Source organism: Fusarium flagelliforme, assembly GCF_020744385.1.
Source record: "Fusarium flagelliforme strain FIESC 12 MPI-CAGE-AA-0113 chromosome Unknown B0J16scaffold_2, whole genome shotgun sequence".
In the NCBI taxonomy this organism is placed as follows: Eukaryota; Fungi; Ascomycota; class Sordariomycetes; order Hypocreales; family Nectriaceae; genus Fusarium; species Fusarium flagelliforme.
The window spans coordinates 6,639,604-6,661,076 of NW_025763504.1; the positions used below are offsets into that span (position 1 = coordinate 6,639,604).

The window sequence follows — 21,473 nt, forward strand, 5'->3', positions numbered from 1 at the left end:
AATTAAAGACATTAGGCAGCAATGACGCCTAAGTCACCGGTGCCTTGGCTTAAATACTCCAGATAATAGACAACAGAACGCATTCTAAACATGTACCATTGACCTCGCTTATACGTCCGTCAAAACGTCAACTTTCCAATACAATGAAGGCCGACGACTCTAACATCCCTCTAAGCAACATTGTCAAAGAACATGGAAAGTCAATTGCCTCACTTCTCGTGGAGATTGGAGGAAACCGACCGCCCACAGGCAAATGTTTAAAGTTTATCAGAGCATTAGAGTGCCTCGCGATGGATGAGATTCCCAGTGAGAAACCTAGACTCATACGCCGCAAGATTAATGCCTTCGAGGAAAACGACTATGTCGCTCTGTCTTACACTTGGGATAATTCTGACCACGAGAGCCCAGAGAAGGGTAAATACGAGGTTCAAACGAGAGATCAACCCCCTCGATTCTTTTCATCCCCGGTTCGGAACTGCGTCTTCGACCGCGTGTTTTCATTCATGCGAGCAAGGGATGTTCAATATCTTTGGATCGACAGACATTGTGTCAGACAAAAGACCTGTAATACAAAGGATATATGTCACCATAAGAGATGTAAGGAGAAACAGCGCGCACTTGAGACCATGGATCTGGTCTACCACCAGAGCAAACATCCTGTGACCTTGCTCGGAAAGCCAATCGAGTGGGAGCATGAACTTGATCTGTTGGATAGAATCCTGACGGGACAGTTTCTCAAAGAACTCAAAGACACACAACATGATGAGGTTCTGCAAGCATTAAATTTATTGAGTAGGATAACGAAAGACCTTTGGTGGACCAGGGCATGGACATTCCAGGAAGAGTATCCTGGACGGCCGAACATGACACTACTCATCCGACATCCTCCATTCTTGGAAGCAAAGAAACAGAGCTGTAGGAGTTTCTCAAATGTTCCCAATGAAATCTGTATCAATTCCGTCACCTTCAGCAAAGCCAGTACCAACCTTTGCCGTGCGGTCCAGGACAAATCGCAACGGGACGATGTATTACATCATACGGAACATATCCTGGGAGTGGCAGGTTCATATAAAATCTTATTGAAGGGAACCATGCCTATGACCCCGAAAGTCATTCATGACATCCAAAGACGACGACTGCGCGAGCCTTGGGACAAGTTGCCGATCATTGCGAATTGCTGCCAATACGACATCCTGATAAACGATAAGCACATGAAAAAGTCCAAGACCCTCAGTATATCGACACTAGCGATGTACATCCTCAATGGAGAGATTCTTCGCAATGAACCCCGAGAGGAACGTTCCCCCATGCTTGAAAATACCCTGTCCAAGTTCTTGGAAAAGCAAGCATTCGACGAATTCTGTCCTCCTGAGAGCCAGCACGATCTCACTTTCAATAAAGGCTGTCGGTTTGTCGACGTTGAAATCACACCAATTGGCATCAAGACAAAAGGTCATCTTTGGAAACTGGGCAGAATCATCGATACCTCAAGATTTTGTCTTCCATTGCCTCGGGCGAAGAAAAAGCTTTGCTCTTTTGCTGAGGACGAACAACAGTACCTCGCCCAGCTGGCTGCTGAATTAAGGCGTTTGCATGAGCCAACTCTCGCTTCGCATATTCAGAGGTTCTTGAACTATGATCGCACCAGACCGGATGAAAACTTTGACAAAGAGACGTTTTCTAGGCGGTACATGCGTATTATGGTAAAAGGGTTGGTTGCAGCGATCAAGAAAGGCAACCTACTGAGATTAGCGCGAATTTGGAGCCCCCAGAGAAACGTCAATCCATGCTCTGCTGTATTTATCTGGGACGCCGATGTTGCTAAAAATACCGGCCTCAAAGGTAAACCATATAGGTGCGGCGATTACAGCAAGAGAGAAAGAATACCAGAGTTTGCTTTCACCGCTTCAAGACCTCTGCAACGCGGTTTTCAAGACCGAGGTACCAATGATCTAGACCACCACGTGTCACTCGAAGTCAAGTGGTCATCCTTGGCGGATAGTTCGCCTGATGATTACCCTCAACTTTTCATTAAGCGTTGGCTTGCGGGGCTGTGCTTCTTCTATGATTTCCCGAGGACAGATGTAGTTTTCCCGTGGCCCTCTTCTTTCCTTACAGTCAATCATTAATTAATCCCCTTGTGTATTTAACTATCAGTACCGTCTGCGGCCGTATCAGAAACAAATCAAACGTCGCAGAACAAATATGTTGTCGCGGAAGGGCAAGAAAGAAACGTAATTCATTTGGTTGCCTGGAAGGCACCATGCGCTCATCGGACACTACGCCAAATCCTGACAGACTGGAACTCTTTCACATGCACTGCCAGCTACCCTGTCCAATTCTCAGATACCTGTTTACCTATAGTTTGTGACAATACCGTCCCTATTATATTGATTCTTTTGTTCTATCTAGTTAAAGTCTTTGTGAGGAGCGAATCCTGGCAGCTTTTATTTATCTGAAGGAAGTTCGTAGATTCTTAAGGTAGGGCTACAATGAACTATAGCTAGTATAGAAATAATATAGCTTACTGAGGTTAGCATACGATCCGGGCTATTTAAACTCCTTAGTATTATAGTTAGGCCCATTGGTCGGTTGTATTTCGACCACGACAAGAAGTTTACATTTTGCATTTATATTTTCATATTCTTGCGAGGAAAAGTACATGTGGTCAATATTTTTTTTTTTTATGTTACAAAAGAAAAAAACTTAAAACGAGATGCTACTAATCCTAGCAGTTTCAAAAATACCAAAGGCTCGTTATCCTTGACGTAGTCCAAGATGTTTCTAGTCATTTCCTTATTTCCCATATCGAGCGGTGTAGTGCAGGGCATTGGCTCCGCTCTCGTCACATTGGATTGAGTTCGCTCCAGATGTTAACAGAACAATAAGGCTGTCTGTGTTCTCATTCTTGCATGCGAGATGTAAGAGTGTGTTTCCCTCATATGTGCCTGTTGAAACTCTCGCACCTTTCTCTATGAGTCTTCGGATAATAAGATTTGAAGCCCCTTCGTGACGGGACACCATATGGGGCGGGCAAACGTCATATATGTCCTAAGCGTTGGCGTTGATGCCTGGCTACTCTGATAGAAGATTGAAAACGTCCAATTTGACTCCATAGACCCAAATTCGGGTAGAGTAATATTTGACTTCACCCTAATGGGATACTAATGCTTGCTCTGACTGATAGCCAGCAAGAATAGTGCTTTTACGACCAAAACAGACTAGAATGGTAAGGATTCTAAGACGTGCAAGTCCCTGCCACATCGCGCTGAAAGAAGTCTTCGTCTTGTGTCGACCTGCAATCGCTTTGCTCGTTAAGACCTAGGGAAAATTATCAAAGTATGCTTTGAGTTACGTCATGTATTTGAACCCGCCTACAGCAATATGTAGTTGGCTATTTGCCTGTCGCCTGTTGCATATTCACATTGATGAAGCTGCATAACAGATTCAAGCTTCCCCTCTCTGTCCTGACGTGGCGTGATATGATTTGCCGCCTCACAGTGTCTAATTCCCTTCACCCATTCTAAATCTGACGTCGCAATAAGAAACAAAACATCCTTTTCCATCGGGATATGGCGGGAAATAACATGGACAACTTGACGAGTGGCACTGAGCCTATCTTGACACAACCCAGCGCTACAATGCCTCAGTACATGATTGTCCATCGGGTGGAATGTCCTGGGTCAACCCCAGATCATTCTGCTCATCCTCATATCTCTATATATCTCGACGTTCCACGTCTGTTTGCCGGCGACAACAAAGCTAGCCTCCTCAGAGGTCGAATGCCAGATGAAGAAGCCCAGCTACGTGCCAAAAAGGATCCTGATATTTCATTCATTATATACCGCACCTACAACTGCCTCGAATACCACGAAGCATTATTCGACGTCTTGAGAGAGACATCAGTGAACTCTTTGCTAGCTAATCGGAGTTCTCAAACTTATCTCCTACCAATCGATGGTTTTGATGCTGTGGAGGAAAGAGAGTACATGGAAATTGTATCGACCCATTTTAACGACGCGATAGAAGCAGTCAAGGAGGCAGATACGAGACATGGCTCTTTAGACGAGTCATTGCTACTGGGCTGGAGACGAGAACACAACATGGTGGCACCATACCTTCATCTCTATCACACTCGCAAGCTGCTGCGGGACCACGTTCCCCAGCTACCAGAGCGTCAAAGCCAAAACATTAGTCTCCTTCTTGATTACCTGGACGAAACTTTTGGCTCCGACTATCAAGAAGCCGAGAAGCTTTTTGACGATGGGCTTGTAAGCAGAAAACATTTTCACAAGCTATTTGGGCCCAGAGAGATAATGGTCACTGTGGAAGAAGGTCACCATATCGGCATGGTTTCAAGATATCCTCCTCTCGCTGGTTCGAATCCGATCAGGTTAGAATGCGAAATATGGAAGTTCAATGGCCGTTTTACAATGCACAAAAAGACTGTCATCATACCCTGGCCGAAGCATGCTGCAGAGCTGGACAAAGTCCCAATAAAGTCGCTTGACATCTTTCCTCTAAAATTCGATCAAGGACTTGAGGATCGCCTTAGAAAGCGTGGAGAGTTACATTGGCAGCTACGAAAACCGAGATTAGTTCTTTACACCGCCCCACGCGAGGTTCTCGATTACCGCATGGTACTTGATGTCCATGTATTATACTGATCATATGCTGACTTTACTGACCAGGAAAATGGACGGTATATGGTTGATATGGACACTTATCGCCGTTTTCACAAGCTGAACACCATTGGGAACATGGTCATTGAGCATGTTGAAGAGTACCTTCCATCAAAAGCCACGGAGTCAGACTCACCTCCTGCTGGTAGCTTCAGTCTTCTACTGCCCCCGACAGCATATGGCTTTGGTTTCCATGACAAGAAGTGGCGTTGGTGTCTCCAAATGTGACTGACGGGAGACTACGCTGACAACGCCTTTGTAGGAAAGCTTTCAATAGAGTACGCGGCTGATGTAGTCTGGGACGAGGATATGTTTAATATACTGATCCTTCCGCAACAAGTCAATGACAGTCTAAGAGCGCTTCAACTCGACAAAAAGACATCTAGAGATGTTGAACCCGGTCGGGGCCAGGGCAGGGTGATACAGCTTCATAGTGGGCCAAGAACCGGGAGGACGCTCGCAGCTGAGGCCCTAGCCGAATCAACCAGGAAGCCCTTATATCAATTAGCACCTCATGAAGTCGGCCTAGAACCTCACCAAGTTGAGAAGAATATCGAAGAGGCGTTCTATCTCGGTAGTTTATGGGATGCAGGTATGTTTGTAATTCCGGCCTTTTCAGACACCGGCTTTGTGCTCAGCTAATGACTTGAAGTTATTCTTTTGAAAGATTGCGATCCTTTCATTGGTCTGCAAAAGGAACCCACGTTAGCGGGTAAATCAAGAGCATCAATCATTTTCCAAGCAATAAACAGTTATCATGGTGTCGTTGTCCTTACAATGGAGTATGGGGGTCAGTTCCACGTTTTATAGCTCCCCTGCAGCTTGAGTTTCTTCAACTGATTTGTTATTAGATAGTCTAGATGCTGGCGCTCTCTGGCATGAAGTTCAGACACTGCCCCTTTATAAGGGTCGGTAGGCTCACATACACCAAGCAGCACAAGTGTTATTAATAACGAGGATGTAATTGTGAGTCGGCTTTAGATAAAGATTTAAGTATATTTGGCTATTTATATTTCCGCTTATTACTTGAGGATTGGTACGTGACAGGCGTCATTTAAATATAATGAATACTCTATACAATACATAATGTCCTCTTTCTTTAATTATAAATAACTTTATTTCTTTAAACTAAAACCATTTTCTTTCTTAATTACTTTAGTAGATTTGTATACCCCCGTTAATTACAAATTAAACATACACTGTCGCTTGTAGCCAATATGCAATACCTGATCACATGCCAAGTCAAAGATCATGGGCATTCCCTCAAGACACTGGGCTACTTGTTACTCCGCATCACATCGATCCCCTCCACTGAACGAAATATTTGAATACGCCTTGGTAACAGAATGAGACTCATCAACACCCACACGCGAGCTTTTGAGGAATTCTACGGAAGCAAAGTTCCAAAGTATGCAATTCTTTCACATACTTGGGGGCAAGAGGAGGTCACGTTCCTAGATTGGGCAGACCCAGTGTCGGTGTGCCAGAAATTGGGATTCACCAAGATCATCGAGGCCTGTGAACAAGCCGGAAGTGAAGGCTACTCCTACATATGGATTGACACCAATTGCATCGATAAATCCAGCTCCGCCGAGCTCACTGAAGCTATCAACTCCATGTTCGCCTGGTACAACCAGGCCGATGTTTGTTACGCCTATCTTTCAGATGTTCCGACATTCAAACCGTTGTCTTATTCGCAGGAGTTCCGGCGGAGTCGCTGGTTCAAGAGGGGATGGACGCTTCAGGAGCTCCTCGCCCCTAATTCCGTTGTCTTTTACGCAGCTGACTGGTCACGTATTGGGACAAGATCTACTCTTGTGCGCGACATTGCCGAGGCTACAGGCATAGGTATTAGGTATCTCTGTCCCGATCAAAAGCCAGTGACCACCGCTCAAGAAGACTGGTCAGAAGTTGGAATTCCGGTGTGCCATGAAGCTTCGGTAGCTGAAAGAATGTCCTGGTTGTCCCGCCGCGAGACAACAAGGATTGAGGACATGGCATACTGCATGTTGGGTATATTTGGTATCCACATGCCCCTAGTATATGGTGAAGGGTCCAGAGCCTTCTTACGGCTCCAAGAGGAGATTCTGAAAACCTCAGACGATCACTCACTATTTTGCTGGTCATGGGCCATCAAAGAGAACCAGGGCAGTCTTCTCGCTTCCAGACCACACAGCTTCTTAGACGCCTCGTCTTATCAACGTCATGGGTCCGGTATAAAGCCATCTCCGTACGCAATTACTAATTCGGGTCTCTCCATTCGGCTTCCCCTCATCCAATGCTGGTCCCCGTACTGGTACATTGCTGTTCTCAATGTCGAGGTCGCAGGAACGAGGAAGAATGTTGGAATCGCCCTGAGAAGACAACCCCGTACTGTCATCTATACACGAGCCTCCCATCCGGATGTTCCCATTCCGCTAGCCCTAAGGGACCACCAGGATCTGTCACCTACAGACTTGTACATTCCAGTACGGCATGTCGATTCAGAGAGCACTAGGGCACCAGTGATCACAAGACAAAGTCAATGTACAGCCGGTGCATTGCTGTCTTTCGGTCTGCTGCGCGGTCGCTCTGCTAGAGACAAATTTGGTGAAATTCGAACGTTTCCGCCAGAACGGTTCTCGCCTGTCGACAGCATACTCGTGATATGCCCTACCAGGGACGACCAGGTGCCTGGCCCAAACTGGCTTCGAAGAATGACTCAAAGAAATTCAGGCTTCCTCGGAGCCACCATTGTCGAGTTTACCACGACCAACGGGACGGAAATGATTGTTTTCGCCGTCACCGCTACAAAGAGCGATTCTTATCTTATACCTAGATGGCACTACTGCGAGCTCCCATGCTTTCTATCGGAGCCAGAAATACAAGACATTGGCATGGGGAAATCTCTTCCTCAGGAGGCCTTTCACACTTTTGAAAAGATCCTAAGCGATCCCGATTATGCTGAGAAGAGAAACGACACTGGACCAGAAGGTCTGATGTACATTCAGCAAGCGGATCGTGGGTTCACAACCGCTGATTCATCTATGTTGATACATTTCGACCTCTGCCTAAATTCAAACGCGGGAATCAGATAAGAATTATCATTCAGATATATCATACCTGCTGAGCTTTGAAGTCACAGCAATAAGAGAATAGTTTGTGGACGCAATGTAAGGGCCGGGTACCATACGGAAACAAACGTTACCTCCACCTCCCTCTTTATTTGCTTTCAACTCATTTGTTTGCAACATATATCACTTTCGCTTAATAATAATGTCCTTATTGATGAGCAGAACCTTGTCATTCTGCCGTCTGTCGGTTCCCCCTATACGTCAGAGCCTTCCTGGTTCTGGATTTACAATCAATAACTCCCACTGATTCACAGGAAAGGATGAACCTTGGAGCGGTGACAGACCAGGTCCTCGATCAGCTTCCGCATCACCAATGATGAGGGATGAAAGTGTTGAATTAAACTAAATGTTTATCTAACTAAATAGAAACGTTACGATCTGAGAACATAAGCATTGATGATGCAACAAGCTTAGTAAAGGGGCAGCTTATATGCGTCAAAGTCATAAGTCCAGCTGTCAATAGACTCCTGGTCATACACGCAGTCCAGTGAAGTTCCATTCCTAGACCACAGTGGGCGAAGAGGCCAGCGGCAGATAGTCTCAATACCACCATGTCCATCTAGAGTCTCAGGAGCAACACCCTTCTCGACCCATTGGATGACGGTCTGCAAAGTGGTCTGCGGCCAACCACCGTTAGGCTGGTTAGAATTGCTACCGCAGTGTGCTCCACCAGGGACAAGGTACAGGCGGTAAAAATCGTCGAGGGCAGCAACGCTTTCATTGTAGCTCTTGTCAGCAAACATGACACTGCGGACAGAGTCGTAGTAGTGTACCGATGAGCCAGCCGGGATAGAGTCATCTGATTCTCCGTGGACGTGAATCACCTTTCCACCCGCAGATTGGAAGTCGCTCAAATCAGGATGAGTGGTCTGGAGAGAATCGCCGTACTTGTTCTGGCCGTAGATCATCCACTCCTTTAGCGTGTCGTAGGTGACGTTGTCGAGGCTGGAGAGGGTGCTGGCGTCCTGGAGCTGGAGGTAGCGTGCAACCCACTCACCACCAAGCCCACTGATACTCAGGCCCCAGGTCTCGTTCTCTTCATCGTAGGAGGTCGCAGCATCCGAGAAGCTTGATCCGGGCTGGTAATTGAGATAGACACGACGTCCCTTGGAATCATGGAGGCCGTTGAGGAACGTTCGAATCACAGCAACACCCTCGTCCGTGACGAGCCCCTTCTGAGCTGGGGTAGCGGGCTGAGCGAACTGTCGAGCTCGAATTGCGCCTGGTCCACCTTGAGAACTAGATGCAGCGCAAAAGTACGATTCTCCGATTGTGGTATTAAGGTCGAAGTGGAGCTTGCAGAGATCAGAGCGCGATACAACACCGTCATGTTTGCCGTCCAGACCATCACAAGCAGCAATAGTCAAGTTGAGGATCTTGTCCAGCTCGCACGAGGGAGGGAAATAATCCAAGGTTTGCTCGACAACATTGCCAAACAAGTGGTTGACCTGCTGCTGACCGTAGCGGAGGGCTGGTGCTCCAATAGCAGCACCGTCGAACTGGTCGGCAAAGCGCTGGACTTGACTCCAGCCTTCACGACCACCCTCTGAGCAACCTTGGTAGTAAGAATAGACTTTAGAGCTCTTGGAAACATTGTAGACGTTCCTTGCCAACTCCTTGCCGAGCAGGGCAAGTTCATGATGGGCCTGGTAGCCAAACATGTAGACTGACTGCCAGTTGATGGTACCGTTGGCCAGGAGGAAAACTTGATCCCACTGAGTGTCGAATGATCCAAATCCTCCATCAGTGATTCCAGAGACAGCGCCGACTATGAGCCCAGAACCGGCGTACTGGCTCCCCGAGTTGATAGCAAGTCCGCCTCCACCGGTAGAGACGTAACGGTTCTGGAATTTGCTAGGAGCAGGGAGCCAATAGGAAACATGAACAATGTCATCGGCAATACCATCGTGTGAGTAGGCGAATGTGAGGTTGCAGTAGTCAGCGCTGGCGGTGGGATACCATTCAGATTGAAAGCTGGCATTCGAGACCAGTGATGTCTGAACTGAGGTCGGGTCAATGATGATACCGGATAGAAAGTTGTCGGCAGGAAGTGCTGATTTGACATAGCCCTTGGAGCATATATCGCTCAAGGTAGCAGCGTGAACGGCTGCTGCAAAGAGTACAGCGCCGGCAAAAGGCGACTTCATGATACCTGCCACAAGATAGTCGTGTGAAGGATTAGAAAGAAAAGAATGATAGTTGTGGTTAGATGATTTCACTTTGCAGATGAAGCTCATATCCTATAAGTATGTAATCGGCAATCTAGCATCCCACATCCCATGGGCTCCGCCCCGGGATTGCGACAGCGATCTCGGCTTCGGGATAGCCCCACAGTCCTTGATACCTGCCTAGTGGCGGAGTCCGGGGATGGCCGTCGGGGAAGTGGGGACGGAACTGACACATGGCCCGGCCGCATAGATGGCCCTGACTGAAGCTCTTGAACTTGATTCCAGCGCATGGTTGTCGTATACTTGAGCTCACGCATGTTCAAAATGAAACGTGATACGAGATTAACTTGTTTGAGCTATATTCGCTGCGCACTTCGCATTGGCGGAATATGTACGTTGCACCCTTCAGGTTTGTCGTCAGTTATGTATTCCTCCCTTGCGACTACCCGACCATCGCGGTCTCTTTTCAAGAAATGAACCTGTCTCTTGTAATAGACGCGACCATCCGGATCAGATGTTACTTCCAACTCATGCTTGACTGGCACCGCGAAGAAACGTTTTTCTTCTGGAGGCAAAGGTTCATCTGCATCCTCATGGTCTTCGAAACTCATTTTGCTGTCGTCTAATAAGATGTTGTGCTCGAGTTCGATCTGACGTCTACCAACTCTATAAAGAGTGCCTACGTCGAAAAGACCCTCTTTAGCTGGACCAAGTTTCGGTGCCAACGACAAAGCCTCGGCGCGGATCTTGAGACTCCGGCACTTAATGACAACAAAGAAGGTCAGAGGTAATAATCCCATCTCAAAAGTGAAGCTAGAGTCTGGGACATGTTCTTGTTGAGCAATGTCCCATGCAATTGCAGCTTTCCTTGCCAAATCTACGATCCTTCGGAAGTCATCCAGATGCTGATCGTACCACATCTCTGTCGCCTTGCGTGGTTCGTGGATGTATATGCTCGTGACTCTCTGCTTGATCCGCATACTGTAGAGAGCATACTTGTCCGCGGCGGAGGAGGTAGGAACAATATTCTCTAGGTTCTTAGCTTTCAATTCCCACTCATCCAATAGTGCGACAAGAGCAGGCCTCTGGTCTTCATGTTTGTCGAGAATACACTCCATCGCTCGGGACATGAGGCTGTCGATGAAGGACTGAGCCTCTGCAATACTGGTAAACTCTTCAGGCATGGCTGCATTGAGGCCGATGACTTTCGGGAGGCGCATGGACTGCATACCGCCGAAGAAGAATGATGTAAGACTTAAGCGACGGAATATGGGGACAAGGTGTTGGCGTGCCCAGCCGGGACAACTAGAGTCGTTGAGAATCATGATGCCATGCCTACAGTGCTGGAGGGCGGCGTGAATGTCTCCCTGCAGATACTCAATGCAGACGAAGAGGACGCAAAGTAACAGAATCAGCTGCTCGTCACCTAACGACTTGACCTGCTGAATGGCAGCGTTGTAGTGCCCAATAGCAAACGTGTTACCGCATATCTGGCGCGTAATCCGAGAACCCCGAGCGAATTCCTCGTAGAGCGAACTGATGGACAAAACGGCGTGTCGTACCGTAGGCTCGAAGTGGCTGAATTGCATGACCAGATGTGTCCAGAAATATGAATCTGTTGAACCCGACAAGACTGGACCGGCCATCTTGTTGAAGAATTGGAAGGCTCTGCCCTCTTCTTGGTTTCGCGCGGCCAGTTGGGTGGGTCTGTACCATGTAAGGCCGGACTGGGTTGTCGCATCCTCGTAGCCACCGCATACACGGCGCGAAGACACGCATCGCCGACATGACGGCTTTCCCTCATCGCACTTGATTTTACGGACTCTATTCACAATCAATGTCAATGGTATCCTTGGCAAGAAGAGTTAGACAAACGTACTTACAGGTCCGGCACCCGGTCCTCACATGCTGACGGGTAGCGGACGGCATCTGCGCTAGCTCTGCCGTGGGGCAGTCCCGAGCGAATAGGCAAGAATAAATATGATGCGAGATCTAAGGGAGAGGAATGACGATATCGGATGGGAATTGGGACCTGAAGAATGGGGATAAGAGACGCGTGGCGGCAAAAGTTGGTGGTCCAAGCAACCTCCGATTCGGCCTTTACTCTCCCCATTCCATGTGGGGCTGTCCCGAGCCATTCATGTCGCTCGTCAACGGTATTAACGGGGATTGCTTCCCCACAAAGTGTTCATCACTACATACCAACAGTCTGACCCTAACCCGTCTTTAGCGCAGGGAATCCCCGCAAATTCAACATCATCCTTCATCCCCGCGCTGACATTAGGACTGCACACTCAAAAATGTAAACTGGATCATCTCGATGATGACTATTAACTTACCATGGACCCTAGCAGTCGCCCTCTTACCAAGCGACCAAGAGCATCGATAGCCTGCAACGCGTGCAGGCAGACTAAGTCCAAGGTGAGCAGCCATCTGCCTATACGTCCTTCACCCTGGGAGAGCTGTCTGCTGATCTGCATCATTAGTGCGACGGTTCCAATCCGGCGTGTGAACGCTGTCTAAGGCTTCATCTCCAATGCACGTATTCACACAATGCCCGAGACAAACGTCTCAATCGACAAGCAGAACGCAGGTTTGTCAGTCCTGGGCATGGCTAGGTTTGCCGTCGAGATTATGAAATGTTGACACAACGAGGACAGAGCAAACTCTGAACTCCGTAGTAAAGTGAGTGAGCTGGAGGCTCGTCTCGCTGCAGCCTCACAGAACTCAGACCCTGCCGACGCAAACGCATCTGAGGGCATCTACATCAACCTATCAGACGCCGTGGTTTCTCCTCCCTTGCTAGGCAGTAATCATGAGACAGAAATGCAAAGAGATAAAGCTGCAGCCGAGAGTTCAGATAAGGCTGAATCTCGGATTGACGTGTTGGCTGCAGGTGTCTTTGATCACCCATCATCAGGCAGTAGCATCTGCTATTTTGGTGAGCCTTCCGTTGTCCTGGTGATAGTTTAGCCGCATGTTTTGACTCGATTGATCCAGGATCGAGCTCTAATCACGCCTTATTCTGGTCTCTGACGGCAAGCATTGCAAACCTGGGCCATCGCAGTAGCCGTCTGCATCAGGAATCTTTACGAGCAGTTCAAGCACATACCGGCCCTGCGCGTATTCCGCACCCCGCCTCCTCTTCAATCGGCCACTACGGAAGCGTCGATGAGTTTGATATCGTAAATACTCCTGGTCGAGATGAGGCTATGAATTTGATCTCACGATTTTTCGATACCGTCGGCGCTCTCCTGCCTTATGCCAACCAATCTGCCCTGGTAGCTAGCTTTGATAAGATTTCTGGACCTTCAGAATCACAATCGGAATCGTCGAATCGCGCGGTCAAAGCTTTACGGAGTATCATATTTGCGCATGCACTTTCTACCCGGGATGCTGCTGCTGCAGAACCATTTTATCGGGGAACTTTAAGTCTATTAGATCCAAAGACGTTATACACGCCTTGTCTCGAGCTACGTATGTTGATTCATATCTGCTTGATTGCGCAGACACTCATTGCAAATTGCTAGTTCAGACACTTTTACTTCTAAGCATTTTCCAACAAAATAGCCAGCGCTCTACCGAAAGCTGGACAACACACTCGCTTGCTGTCAAAGCTTCCTACCAGCTTGGCATTCACGCCCCGTCATCATATGACCATCTAACAGCTTCAGAGAAGGAACTCCGTTCAGGTCTTTGGTTCGCGACCTTTAATCAAGACAGGTATATTTACACTTTTCTATCGATGCAACTGCCTGTCAACACTAACGCCGAACAGGATACTGAGTTCAGCTCTTGGACAACCATGCATGATCCCACTGCAGCACGTTCGCTCCGGTATACTGGATATGCTAGTATCTACGCGCCAACAGAGGACTGTCGAAATGCAGTACTCGCGAGAACATCTAGAATACTTCCGCAATATTGTGTACTGTACTCTCCGGATCCCCTTTGTTCCATTCCACTAACGCTGCATCTTCCCAGAATACTACATGGGATCATGGGTATCGTATTGGAGTCTATATGTGGCTCGAATATTGATCCTTCGAGCTCTATAAAAACCGACGAACTTCTCGGGAAAACTCTAGAGCTCTCGTTGAGACTAGAGAAATGGCGCGGCAGTACTTCACCTCGCTCAATCCTGGAAGCTGATGTCAGCTTCAGTTCGTGGACTGAGAGCGACATCGAAGAACAAAGAAATTCAATTTTACTTTCAATATTCTATTACCGAACAGTTCTCTTCGTTCATGGGTGTCTTCTCATGTCTATCCTCGAGGTTGCTACACGCAAGGATCAGCAGGCAGTCTCAGGAGTGCTTAAGAATACTGCTGCAAGTCTCTTGAAGGATGATTTAGTAGCAACCAACAATTTCTGTCACCTCATTCGTGGTTTGTTAGCTTCCAGCCCAACGTTCTTCAAGAGCAATGCGATCTGGTGGACTTGTAACTATGCAGGTCCGTTGTTCCGGCCTTCAACAACATTTTAATGCTGACGTATTTTAGCCCTCACCATTTCTCTTCACACGTTTGCCTTCTGGTTAGCTTCAACTAACCCCGAGACTGAATTCATTGCCTGTGGGATCAGCAGCTTTGAGCTGGAAGTCAGACTACGCGGTTGCTTGGACATGCTACGAGTGATTGGAGCATCCAGCGCCATGAGTGTGAAGGCGCACCGTTGTCTGCAACGTCACCTAGACTTTTTGATAACCAGCAGTGAGTCTCAAGGAAGATGCATATCCATAAGTGGCTACAACTGATGAGACATAGCAAGAATTCCTTTTCCAATAGACCCTGGATCAGATGCTCCAAGGATTCCACATGCTGGCACTCGCGCTCAGGAGCCAGGTCCCGCATCCGGTGAAGTTCACGACGATTTAATGACAAGTGTAAGTGACGATCCCACGGCCGGCTTGTTCAGTGACCTCAATGTTCTCACTTTTGGCAATGCCGAATTTGATGACTTGGACCTCCTGGGAATCACGGACTTCGACGCGACAGGGTTGATATGACGTGTTTGTCATTAGGCCAACAGGCATTTTCAGCAATATATTTATTGTTCATCTTATTCAATGCAATATGGATGAATATTATCCTTAACTACCCAACCTGGCATCAACCATCCATATGCCCGACACATAGACAAGCCTTTAGCAATATGTAGACTTTTGACATTGTGTCCCTTACTAGGTCAGGTCAGGCTTCGATACAGCTCATCAAACTTCTCGGCGGCTATCTTCATGCAATCATGAGAATAGATCATCTGCTGCACCTCCGGAGATGCCCATTTATCTGGAACGTTGCCCCCATTACTTTTGGCTTCGGCAAACTGCCGATCACGCTCTTCCTTAGCTGTACCAGCGCCCAAATGCAGCGTACGACCCGAAAGCGCCGCCAGGTCAACCAGTGTCGTAGTGCGTTCTTTTCGAACAAGTTCATAGACTTTGAGGCACTTATTGATAGTCTCAGGAGTGGTATCTGGTGCCCGAGAGAGGACTTCGGCTATCGTGGCAGCATCCTCAATCGCCATTGCAGAACCTTGGTTGAGGTGAGGTAGAGTCGGATGGCATGCGTCACCTACCAGGCCCACGGAACCATGGACCCAGGTTGGAAGTGGCTTGTGGACACGTAGTTTCCACTCACAGACTTCACCCTCAGGAACAAGATTCAGCATTTGTTGAATGATGGGGCAGAAATCGGCAAACACATCCAGCATGGCTTGCTTAGAGCCCTTTGTTGTGTATGTGGCGGAAGGGGCAGAGGCAAAGTTGACATCGGGCTGGATAGATGACATGTTGTAAATAGTCCGCGATGCAATTGGATAGCAGATCCAGTGACGCTTCTCGCCGATCCAACGTGTCACTTGATTACTATCGAGTAATGCCAGCATCTCGGGATGCGATGCCATTGCATCCCGGGGAAGCAGTACGCGATAGGCGGCCTGTCCAGTGTCCTCTGTAGTTGCCGAGAGACCGGTCTGACTGAGGAGTTGGGTACGCGCAACAGACTTGACCCCATCCGCTGCTATCAAAACAGAGACTTTGACCTGATACGCCTCGCCGTCATGCGGCTTTACAGTGAAGGTCGGCTTTGGCGTGAAAGAGTCGATGCTCTCAAGGACGTGGCCAAAGTTGAACTTGATGGCGGCTTCTTGCTTACACGACTTGAATAGTCCACCGGCAAGAGATGCGCGATGTCCAGTACAGTGAGGGTAACCATACTTTTTGCGAATATCCGGCATGTGGACGTGTGTGAGCTCTTGGTTGGTGGCGCCATCTTTCTCAATGAGTAAGTAAAAGTCTGCACTGGATTTATCATGGTGGAAGGGCAATCCATACCTCTGATGCTTGTCTCCAGAACATCTGTCGCTTCCGCCTCAATTTCCTCCCAACAGCCTAGACGGGTAAGAATGCGCACCAGGTTTGGTGCTAGCTGGATTCCAGCACCAACAAAGCCAAGGTTGGATGCATTCTCAAAGACTTGAATATCTTTAAAGCCTTTCTTGGCCAGTGACAATGCACTTGCCAGTCCACCCATGCCTATAAGTATTCAGTATGACTCGTCACACGCAGTCAAGGGCAAGGTCCAACATACCTGCACCAATGATGGCGATGGGAAGATCCATTGGACAGTCCAATGAGGCGCCAGCCTGCTTTACAGCCATGATGTGTCAGACGCTGGGGTGGGAGCGAAATTGAAAGGGAATATCACAAGAGATTGCTTTTTAAGGAAGAATGAAAACTGTTGTTAGTTTTGACTGCCTGGCAAGTATTGAGGTATGTTTTACTACTGAATTTTATAGCAAAGGAGTCTGTCTTGTAGGGTAAGTGCGAGTCCGAGACAGGTATAATCCCATTTCCTGGCATGCCATGGTCTTTGGCGAATCGGAAGCCATTCAACAACTGGAGTGTGGCTTTCAACCAATCGGAACAAGGTTAGCCGACACTGGTTTGAACACCCAAGGATCCGGACCAGGAAAAGCCGGCAGCACAATTGTCATGACTCGATATCTTTGCCCATGTCACCATTAAAAGGATAAGTTATCATTCTTGAAGACGATTCTGATAACGAAATCTGGTTCCACACTTCTAATTGGCAATCCAACACTTTTAACATGTCGTCCTCTATCCCCAAAGGCCCGTACAAGCTGGTTACAGTGAACAATGCGCCCGAGCGTGCCAAGAGACTTATTGGCCGGGTGGTCAACGATCTCAAAGACCAATATATGATCGACTATGTAGCCAACTGCATCAGTAAAGATGAAGTTGAGCCAAAGGTCAAGGAGTTTCAGCCAGATATCCTCGTAAGCTGACCCTAAACAACTCCCCTTCGAGGTATAGCTGATGGGTAAATTTAGTTTTGCGCCTCAATGTGGACCATCGAAGAAAGTACAGAAATGCGAGAGATTGCCAAATCTATCATCACAGATATCAAGACATATGCCATTCCGCATGGCCTTCAGGTTAATGAGGGGCCAGATGCCATAGTGGAGCATCTGAAGCAGCAAATTCCCTTGCTGCTAGGATGAGAGATTCTCTGACGAATCAAGTAGATAGAGTTAGACGGTGTCAAGAGAACAAATTTTGAAGGAACACTATATGTATGTGAAGTTAGATGGCTTAATTGCGTATCTAGAGCCTTCCTTCTACTAGAAACAAACATTGATGAATATTAAAACAAGCAAAAGCAGACTTTAAGCTTCGCTCATCTTTGATCTGTCTATTTTAATACATAACTGGCCGATTCCTACGCGCTTAACGATAATATAAAGAGGGATAAATGTGGCACCGCTTGTACTGGATTAATGAGGTAACAATACATAACACAAAGACCTATGTAACAGTACTCCTATCCAGCTATATCTAGTGTTAAGCGACTTCAGTCAGAACAAAGTTCCTCCATGTCGTGAGCCAAGGATGCCTCAGGATTGCATCATCACTCGTTTTGGAAAACGTTGATAAGTGTCCCGATATAAGGTTTTATCTCGACCTTGAATTGGTCTCCCTGATGAAGAGTAACCTTTGGAGACTTTGCCATTCCAACTCCTGCAGGTGTACCGGTAATGATTACTGTTCCCGGAAGTAATGTGGTACTCTGAGATAAAAAGCTCACAACTTTAGGGATAGTGAAAATAAGATCGCTGGTCAAGGGCATCAGTGACAGTTCGCAGAACATTTATCCAAACCAGGGATCTTACTCTACTCCACAGTCTTGTAAGAGTTCATCATTCTTTAAACCTCGCACTCGAAACTTCGAAGGATCTGGCACTGCGGTAGTGGACACAATGGTAGGCCCTGAGGGTGTTAGATAGCGTGAGATGTTAAACCATGAGAATACTGTACCTAGTGGGCAAGACCCGTCGAATCCTTTAGAGTAGGACCACTGGGACTGGGCAAACTGGCTTGTTCTGCTCGATACATCATTACAGGCAGTATACCCCAGCACATAGTTCAATGCGTCCACCTCGGACACATTCTTTGCAGTCTTGCCGATAACGACGGCCAGCTCAGATTCATAGTCTCCACAGTCATCCAACTGTGTTATCTTAGGAAGTACGGTTAGCGCTGGCCAAGGATCTCCGATGGCCGTGCTGGGCTTCCTGTGTGACGGTTAATGGGCCGTTTCAGAATCGCGAAAACCGTGGACTTACATAAAGACAGTTGGAATTGTTGGTAAATCAGTGATTCCCACTTCGTCGGCGTGTTGCTTGTACTAGAACATAAAGTCTGTTAGCGCATGTCTTCTGTTGAGGACCTACCACGCACGTTTAGACCAATGCATCGAACGGTTCCTACTTCGTTCGCTGCCAAAGGCGATAAGACTCGTTCAATGATTTCTTTTGCGCCTGTCTTCTCTCCTGGATTCAAGACCGAGGTTCCCGAGAAGACTTCGATGGCGACCTCATCACCATTGAAAAGAGCTAGCCCAACATCCACATCTTCGGAGACGGGTTGTCCGATCAAGATGGAGCTCGTATTAGAGCGGGGAACAAAACGGACAAGGCCTAGGAAATAAATGAGTTATACTTTCAACACCCAAAAGGCCACAGGTCACATACGTTTGAATCGAGTGGTTGACATGATTGCGAATACGGTTCGGGTTGTAGTAGATCACCGGGAGTGCTTAAGGTTTAAATATAAATGTTTGACTGACTGACTGGACCTTCGACATTCCAACGATTGATAACCCTGTTCGGGAAATTGATTTGTCGATTTTCGACCGGATTCTCTGCCAGGTCACTCACGCCCGTCGGAGCCAATCACAATTACAGAAATACGCAATCTTCTCTAAGCCTGCTTCCCAAAACAACAAGTGTTGCTAGCGCAGACAAGATCGGAACCGATAAGTTCCCGTCATACGTCTGAGAGTCTATCATCGATTGGTGAATTACTATCGGAAAGTACGGCCGTGATGCTTTGCCTCAAAGGACATTACAGTAGTTTCACTGGTCACTGAGCATCTATCGGATAAACGAAGCGACCAATAGGAATTAGGTCAGCCGACATCCTGGGCCCGGTCCGGCTTCCGACACCACCGTCCTACTTACAAGATCCGATGGGGCAACTGTCCCGTATGGATGGAACAGAGGCATCGGATATGATATAATTGTGATAGAAACATGGCTCAACGCTCCACTGTCGTTGGTGATTGATTGCTTGTGCATACAGATTATCTTGCTATTGTACCTACTCATCAACCAGCAATGTCCCCAGGTGCTAAACCGAGCCCGTTTCGGGCGCACTTGCCCGATCTCCAGACTGACAGGTTTACGAACATGAAGAAGCAAAATGCCTATGAGTACGCAACAGCATTCAAGGAGAACGGTGCCCCTCCGTGGCTTCATGGCCTATACTTGCACTGGCGCAAGTTGCTTTCTGAGCCTTTCAAAGGTGTCACCAATGACGGTAGGCACAGTGATCTGTCTATCCTTATACGTGTATGACTGATCCACTGCCAGGACAAGTCCGACCAGGTCTCTTCAAGCTGGAGGATCAGGGTATCCCTATTGACGATATCGTCAGTGCAACAAAACTGGCTCTGTCAAAGATGAGTCAAGAGCAAAGAACCCGCTCAACCTATCACATCGACTCTCCAGAATGGCGCACGTGGTCTAATCCCGAGTTTCTGCTAAGTGATAAGGGCGTCAGGCTAGACGAGGTCAATGAGGAATTGCGGACCGCTATCATGCAAGTTCTCAAGACTTCGCTATCCCCCGAAGGCTATGACAAGGCGGTTTCGGCCATGCGCATCAATGGCTTCTTGGGTGAGCTGGTTGAGGCGCCTGCCATCATGAACGAATTCTCTTACAACTTTGTCTTATTCGGTCTTGAACCGTCTATTACGGAGCCCTGGGGCTTCTCTTTCTATGGGCATCATCTATGCCTAAATGCTTTCTTCTACAAGAAACAGATCATTTTATCGCCATGGTTTACAGGCGCCGAACCGAACCTCATTGACAATAGCAAGATTAACAGGAAGTTTAACGGGACTCGAATCTTGCAACGAGAGGAAGCTCTCGGGTTCCAGCTTATGCAGGAGTTATCGCCAGAGACACAATCCCGGGCTCAGGTTTACAAGGAGATGAAGGACCCGGCAATGCCACTTGGTCGTTGGAATCACGATGATCAGAGACATCTTTGCGGGGCCTATCGTGACAATCGCGTGGTGCCCTACGAAGGCGTTCTCGTTTCCGAATTATCAACAGCCCAGCAATACATCGTAACTGAAATCTTGCGGGAATACCTTCTATACTTGCCCCAGAAGGCTCGAGATCTGCAACTGGCTGAGATGAAGCGCTGGTATCACGAGACATACTTTTGTTGGATTGGTGGATTCAAGGATGAGGACCCTTTCTACTATCGCATCCAGAGTCCCGTCGTCATTGTTGAGTTTGATCATCACCAGGGGGTTTTTCTGACTAACAAGGAGCCGGCCAAGTTCCACATCCACACACTGCTGAGGACGCCTAATGCTGGTGACTACGGGATGGCACTAAGAAATCAGATTCCTGGCATGATGCAGGAATTTCTATGGGAAGGATAAGTGGAGGGACTAGTTGAATTTCATGACAAAATAGGGATTAGTTGTATCTATCCAATGATTGGTCAATGCAGATGACCGAAAAGGCATTCCAATACTCTAAACTTCCCTTGTCCGCTCATGGATCTCGGGTTGAAATATAAATTGACCACTGACTCGACATCGTATATAGTTTGAGCAACGGCATCTCAACACGCAACAATTCTCACAGTAACTGGTTCGGAGAGCCGGTTTAAGTTTTAGATCAAGCTTAAGCCGTGATGACTCGAGTATGTCGCACTTGTAGGGATGGCATACCCTTGGCCAACACGTCCAAAGTTCGTCGACATGCAGTAGGTGTGTTAAGGCACATCAGGAATCTCATATCGTCCCGTATATCCGTCACTGCCTGATTGAAATTGACTTTACCCACTGTGCTACGATGTTTGGCTAAATACACCGGAGTTCCTTGTCCGAATAGGCAAGGTCAATAAG

General features: G+C 47.7%; 11 protein-coding genes across 11 annotated transcripts; 6 read left to right on the forward strand and 5 right to left on the reverse strand.

Moving 5' to 3' along the window:
- The first annotated feature begins 96 nt into the window (after positions 1-96).
- Positions 97-2,533, forward strand: B0J16DRAFT_336222 (uncharacterized protein). The gene has a single exon (XM_046127175.1). It carries the CDS (start codon positions 144-146, stop codon positions 2,127-2,129), a length of 1,986 nt encoding a protein of 661 aa, XP_045987807.1. The 5' UTR covers positions 97-143; the 3' UTR covers positions 2,130-2,533.
- A 120-nt stretch (positions 2,534-2,653) lies between these two features.
- Positions 2,654-3,058, reverse strand: B0J16DRAFT_336223 (uncharacterized protein). Its single transcript, XM_046127176.1, has one exon. The coding sequence runs from the start codon at positions 3,022-3,024 to the stop codon at positions 2,797-2,799; it is 228 nt and encodes a 75-aa protein (XP_045987808.1). The 5' UTR covers positions 3,025-3,058; the 3' UTR covers positions 2,654-2,796.
- Positions 3,059-3,485: 427 nt separating this feature from the next.
- On the forward strand, positions 3,486-5,774 carry B0J16DRAFT_336226 (uncharacterized protein). Its single transcript, XM_046127177.1, has 4 exons — positions 3,486-4,640; positions 4,692-4,890; positions 4,945-5,274; positions 5,335-5,774. Exons 1-4 carry the CDS (start codon positions 3,573-3,575, stop codon positions 5,490-5,492), a joined length of 1,755 nt encoding a protein of 584 aa, XP_045987809.1. The 5' UTR covers positions 3,486-3,572; the 3' UTR covers positions 5,493-5,774.
- A 239-nt stretch (positions 5,775-6,013) lies between these two features.
- B0J16DRAFT_395914 (heterokaryon incompatibility protein-domain-containing protein) lies at positions 6,014-7,759 on the forward strand (the record flags this gene model as incomplete). The annotated part of the gene is made up of 1 exon (XM_046132219.1): positions 6,014-7,759. Exon 1 carries the CDS (start codon positions 6,029-6,031, stop codon positions 7,757-7,759), a length of 1,731 nt encoding a protein of 576 aa, XP_045987810.1. The 5' UTR covers positions 6,014-6,028.
- Positions 7,760-8,036: 277 nt separating this feature from the next.
- On the reverse strand, positions 8,037-9,952 carry B0J16DRAFT_301535 (Tannase/feruloyl esterase). The gene has a single exon (XM_046124597.1). It carries the CDS (start codon positions 9,940-9,942, stop codon positions 8,206-8,208), a length of 1,737 nt encoding a protein of 578 aa, XP_045987811.1. The 5' UTR covers positions 9,943-9,952; the 3' UTR covers positions 8,037-8,205.
- A 313-nt stretch (positions 9,953-10,265) lies between these two features.
- Positions 10,266-12,020, reverse strand: B0J16DRAFT_336229 (uncharacterized protein). Its single transcript, XM_046127178.1, has 2 exons — positions 11,843-12,020; positions 10,266-11,787 (listed from the first exon to the last, which is right to left on the reverse strand). Exons 1-2 carry the CDS (start codon positions 11,890-11,892, stop codon positions 10,320-10,322), a joined length of 1,518 nt encoding a protein of 505 aa, XP_045987812.1. The 5' UTR covers positions 11,893-12,020; the 3' UTR covers positions 10,266-10,319.
- Positions 12,021-12,224: 204 nt separating this feature from the next.
- B0J16DRAFT_86967 (fungal-specific transcription factor domain-containing protein) lies at positions 12,225-15,341 on the forward strand. The gene is made up of 9 exons (XM_046134606.1): positions 12,225-12,384; positions 12,450-12,556; positions 12,624-12,904; positions 12,964-13,440; positions 13,494-13,686; positions 13,742-13,891; positions 13,948-14,417; positions 14,466-14,675; positions 14,730-15,341. The coding sequence occupies exons 1-9, from the start codon at positions 12,304-12,306 to the stop codon at positions 14,969-14,971; spliced, it is 2,211 nt and encodes a 736-aa protein (XP_045987813.1). The 5' UTR covers positions 12,225-12,303; the 3' UTR covers positions 14,972-15,341.
- Positions 15,151-16,623, reverse strand: B0J16DRAFT_361611 (uncharacterized protein; the record flags this gene model as incomplete). Its single annotated transcript, XM_046129760.1, has 3 exons — positions 15,151-16,235; positions 16,298-16,498; positions 16,554-16,623. 3 exons carry the CDS (start codon positions 16,621-16,623, stop codon positions 15,151-15,153), a joined length of 1,356 nt encoding a protein of 451 aa, XP_045987814.1.
- Positions 16,624-16,963: 340 nt separating this feature from the next.
- On the forward strand, positions 16,964-17,623 carry B0J16DRAFT_86983 (uncharacterized protein). Its single transcript, XM_046134607.1, has 2 exons — positions 16,964-17,262; positions 17,317-17,623. Exons 1-2 carry the CDS (start codon positions 17,074-17,076, stop codon positions 17,485-17,487), a joined length of 360 nt encoding a protein of 119 aa, XP_045987815.1. The 5' UTR covers positions 16,964-17,073; the 3' UTR covers positions 17,488-17,623.
- Positions 17,624-17,894: 271 nt separating this feature from the next.
- On the reverse strand, positions 17,895-19,039 carry B0J16DRAFT_412462 (uncharacterized protein; the record flags this gene model as incomplete). Its single annotated transcript, XM_046133304.1, has 6 exons — positions 17,895-18,099; positions 18,157-18,253; positions 18,302-18,558; positions 18,610-18,671; positions 18,725-18,963; positions 19,018-19,039. The coding sequence occupies 6 exons, from the start codon at positions 19,037-19,039 to the stop codon at positions 17,895-17,897; spliced, it is 882 nt and encodes a 293-aa protein (XP_045987816.1).
- A 623-nt stretch (positions 19,040-19,662) lies between these two features.
- On the forward strand, positions 19,663-21,002 carry B0J16DRAFT_369961 (uncharacterized protein; the record flags this gene model as incomplete). The annotated part of the gene is made up of 2 exons (XM_046130321.1): positions 19,663-19,864; positions 19,918-21,002. The coding sequence occupies 2 exons, from the start codon at positions 19,663-19,665 to the stop codon at positions 21,000-21,002; spliced, it is 1,287 nt and encodes a 428-aa protein (XP_045987817.1).
- Positions 21,003-21,473: the final 471 nt, after the last annotated feature.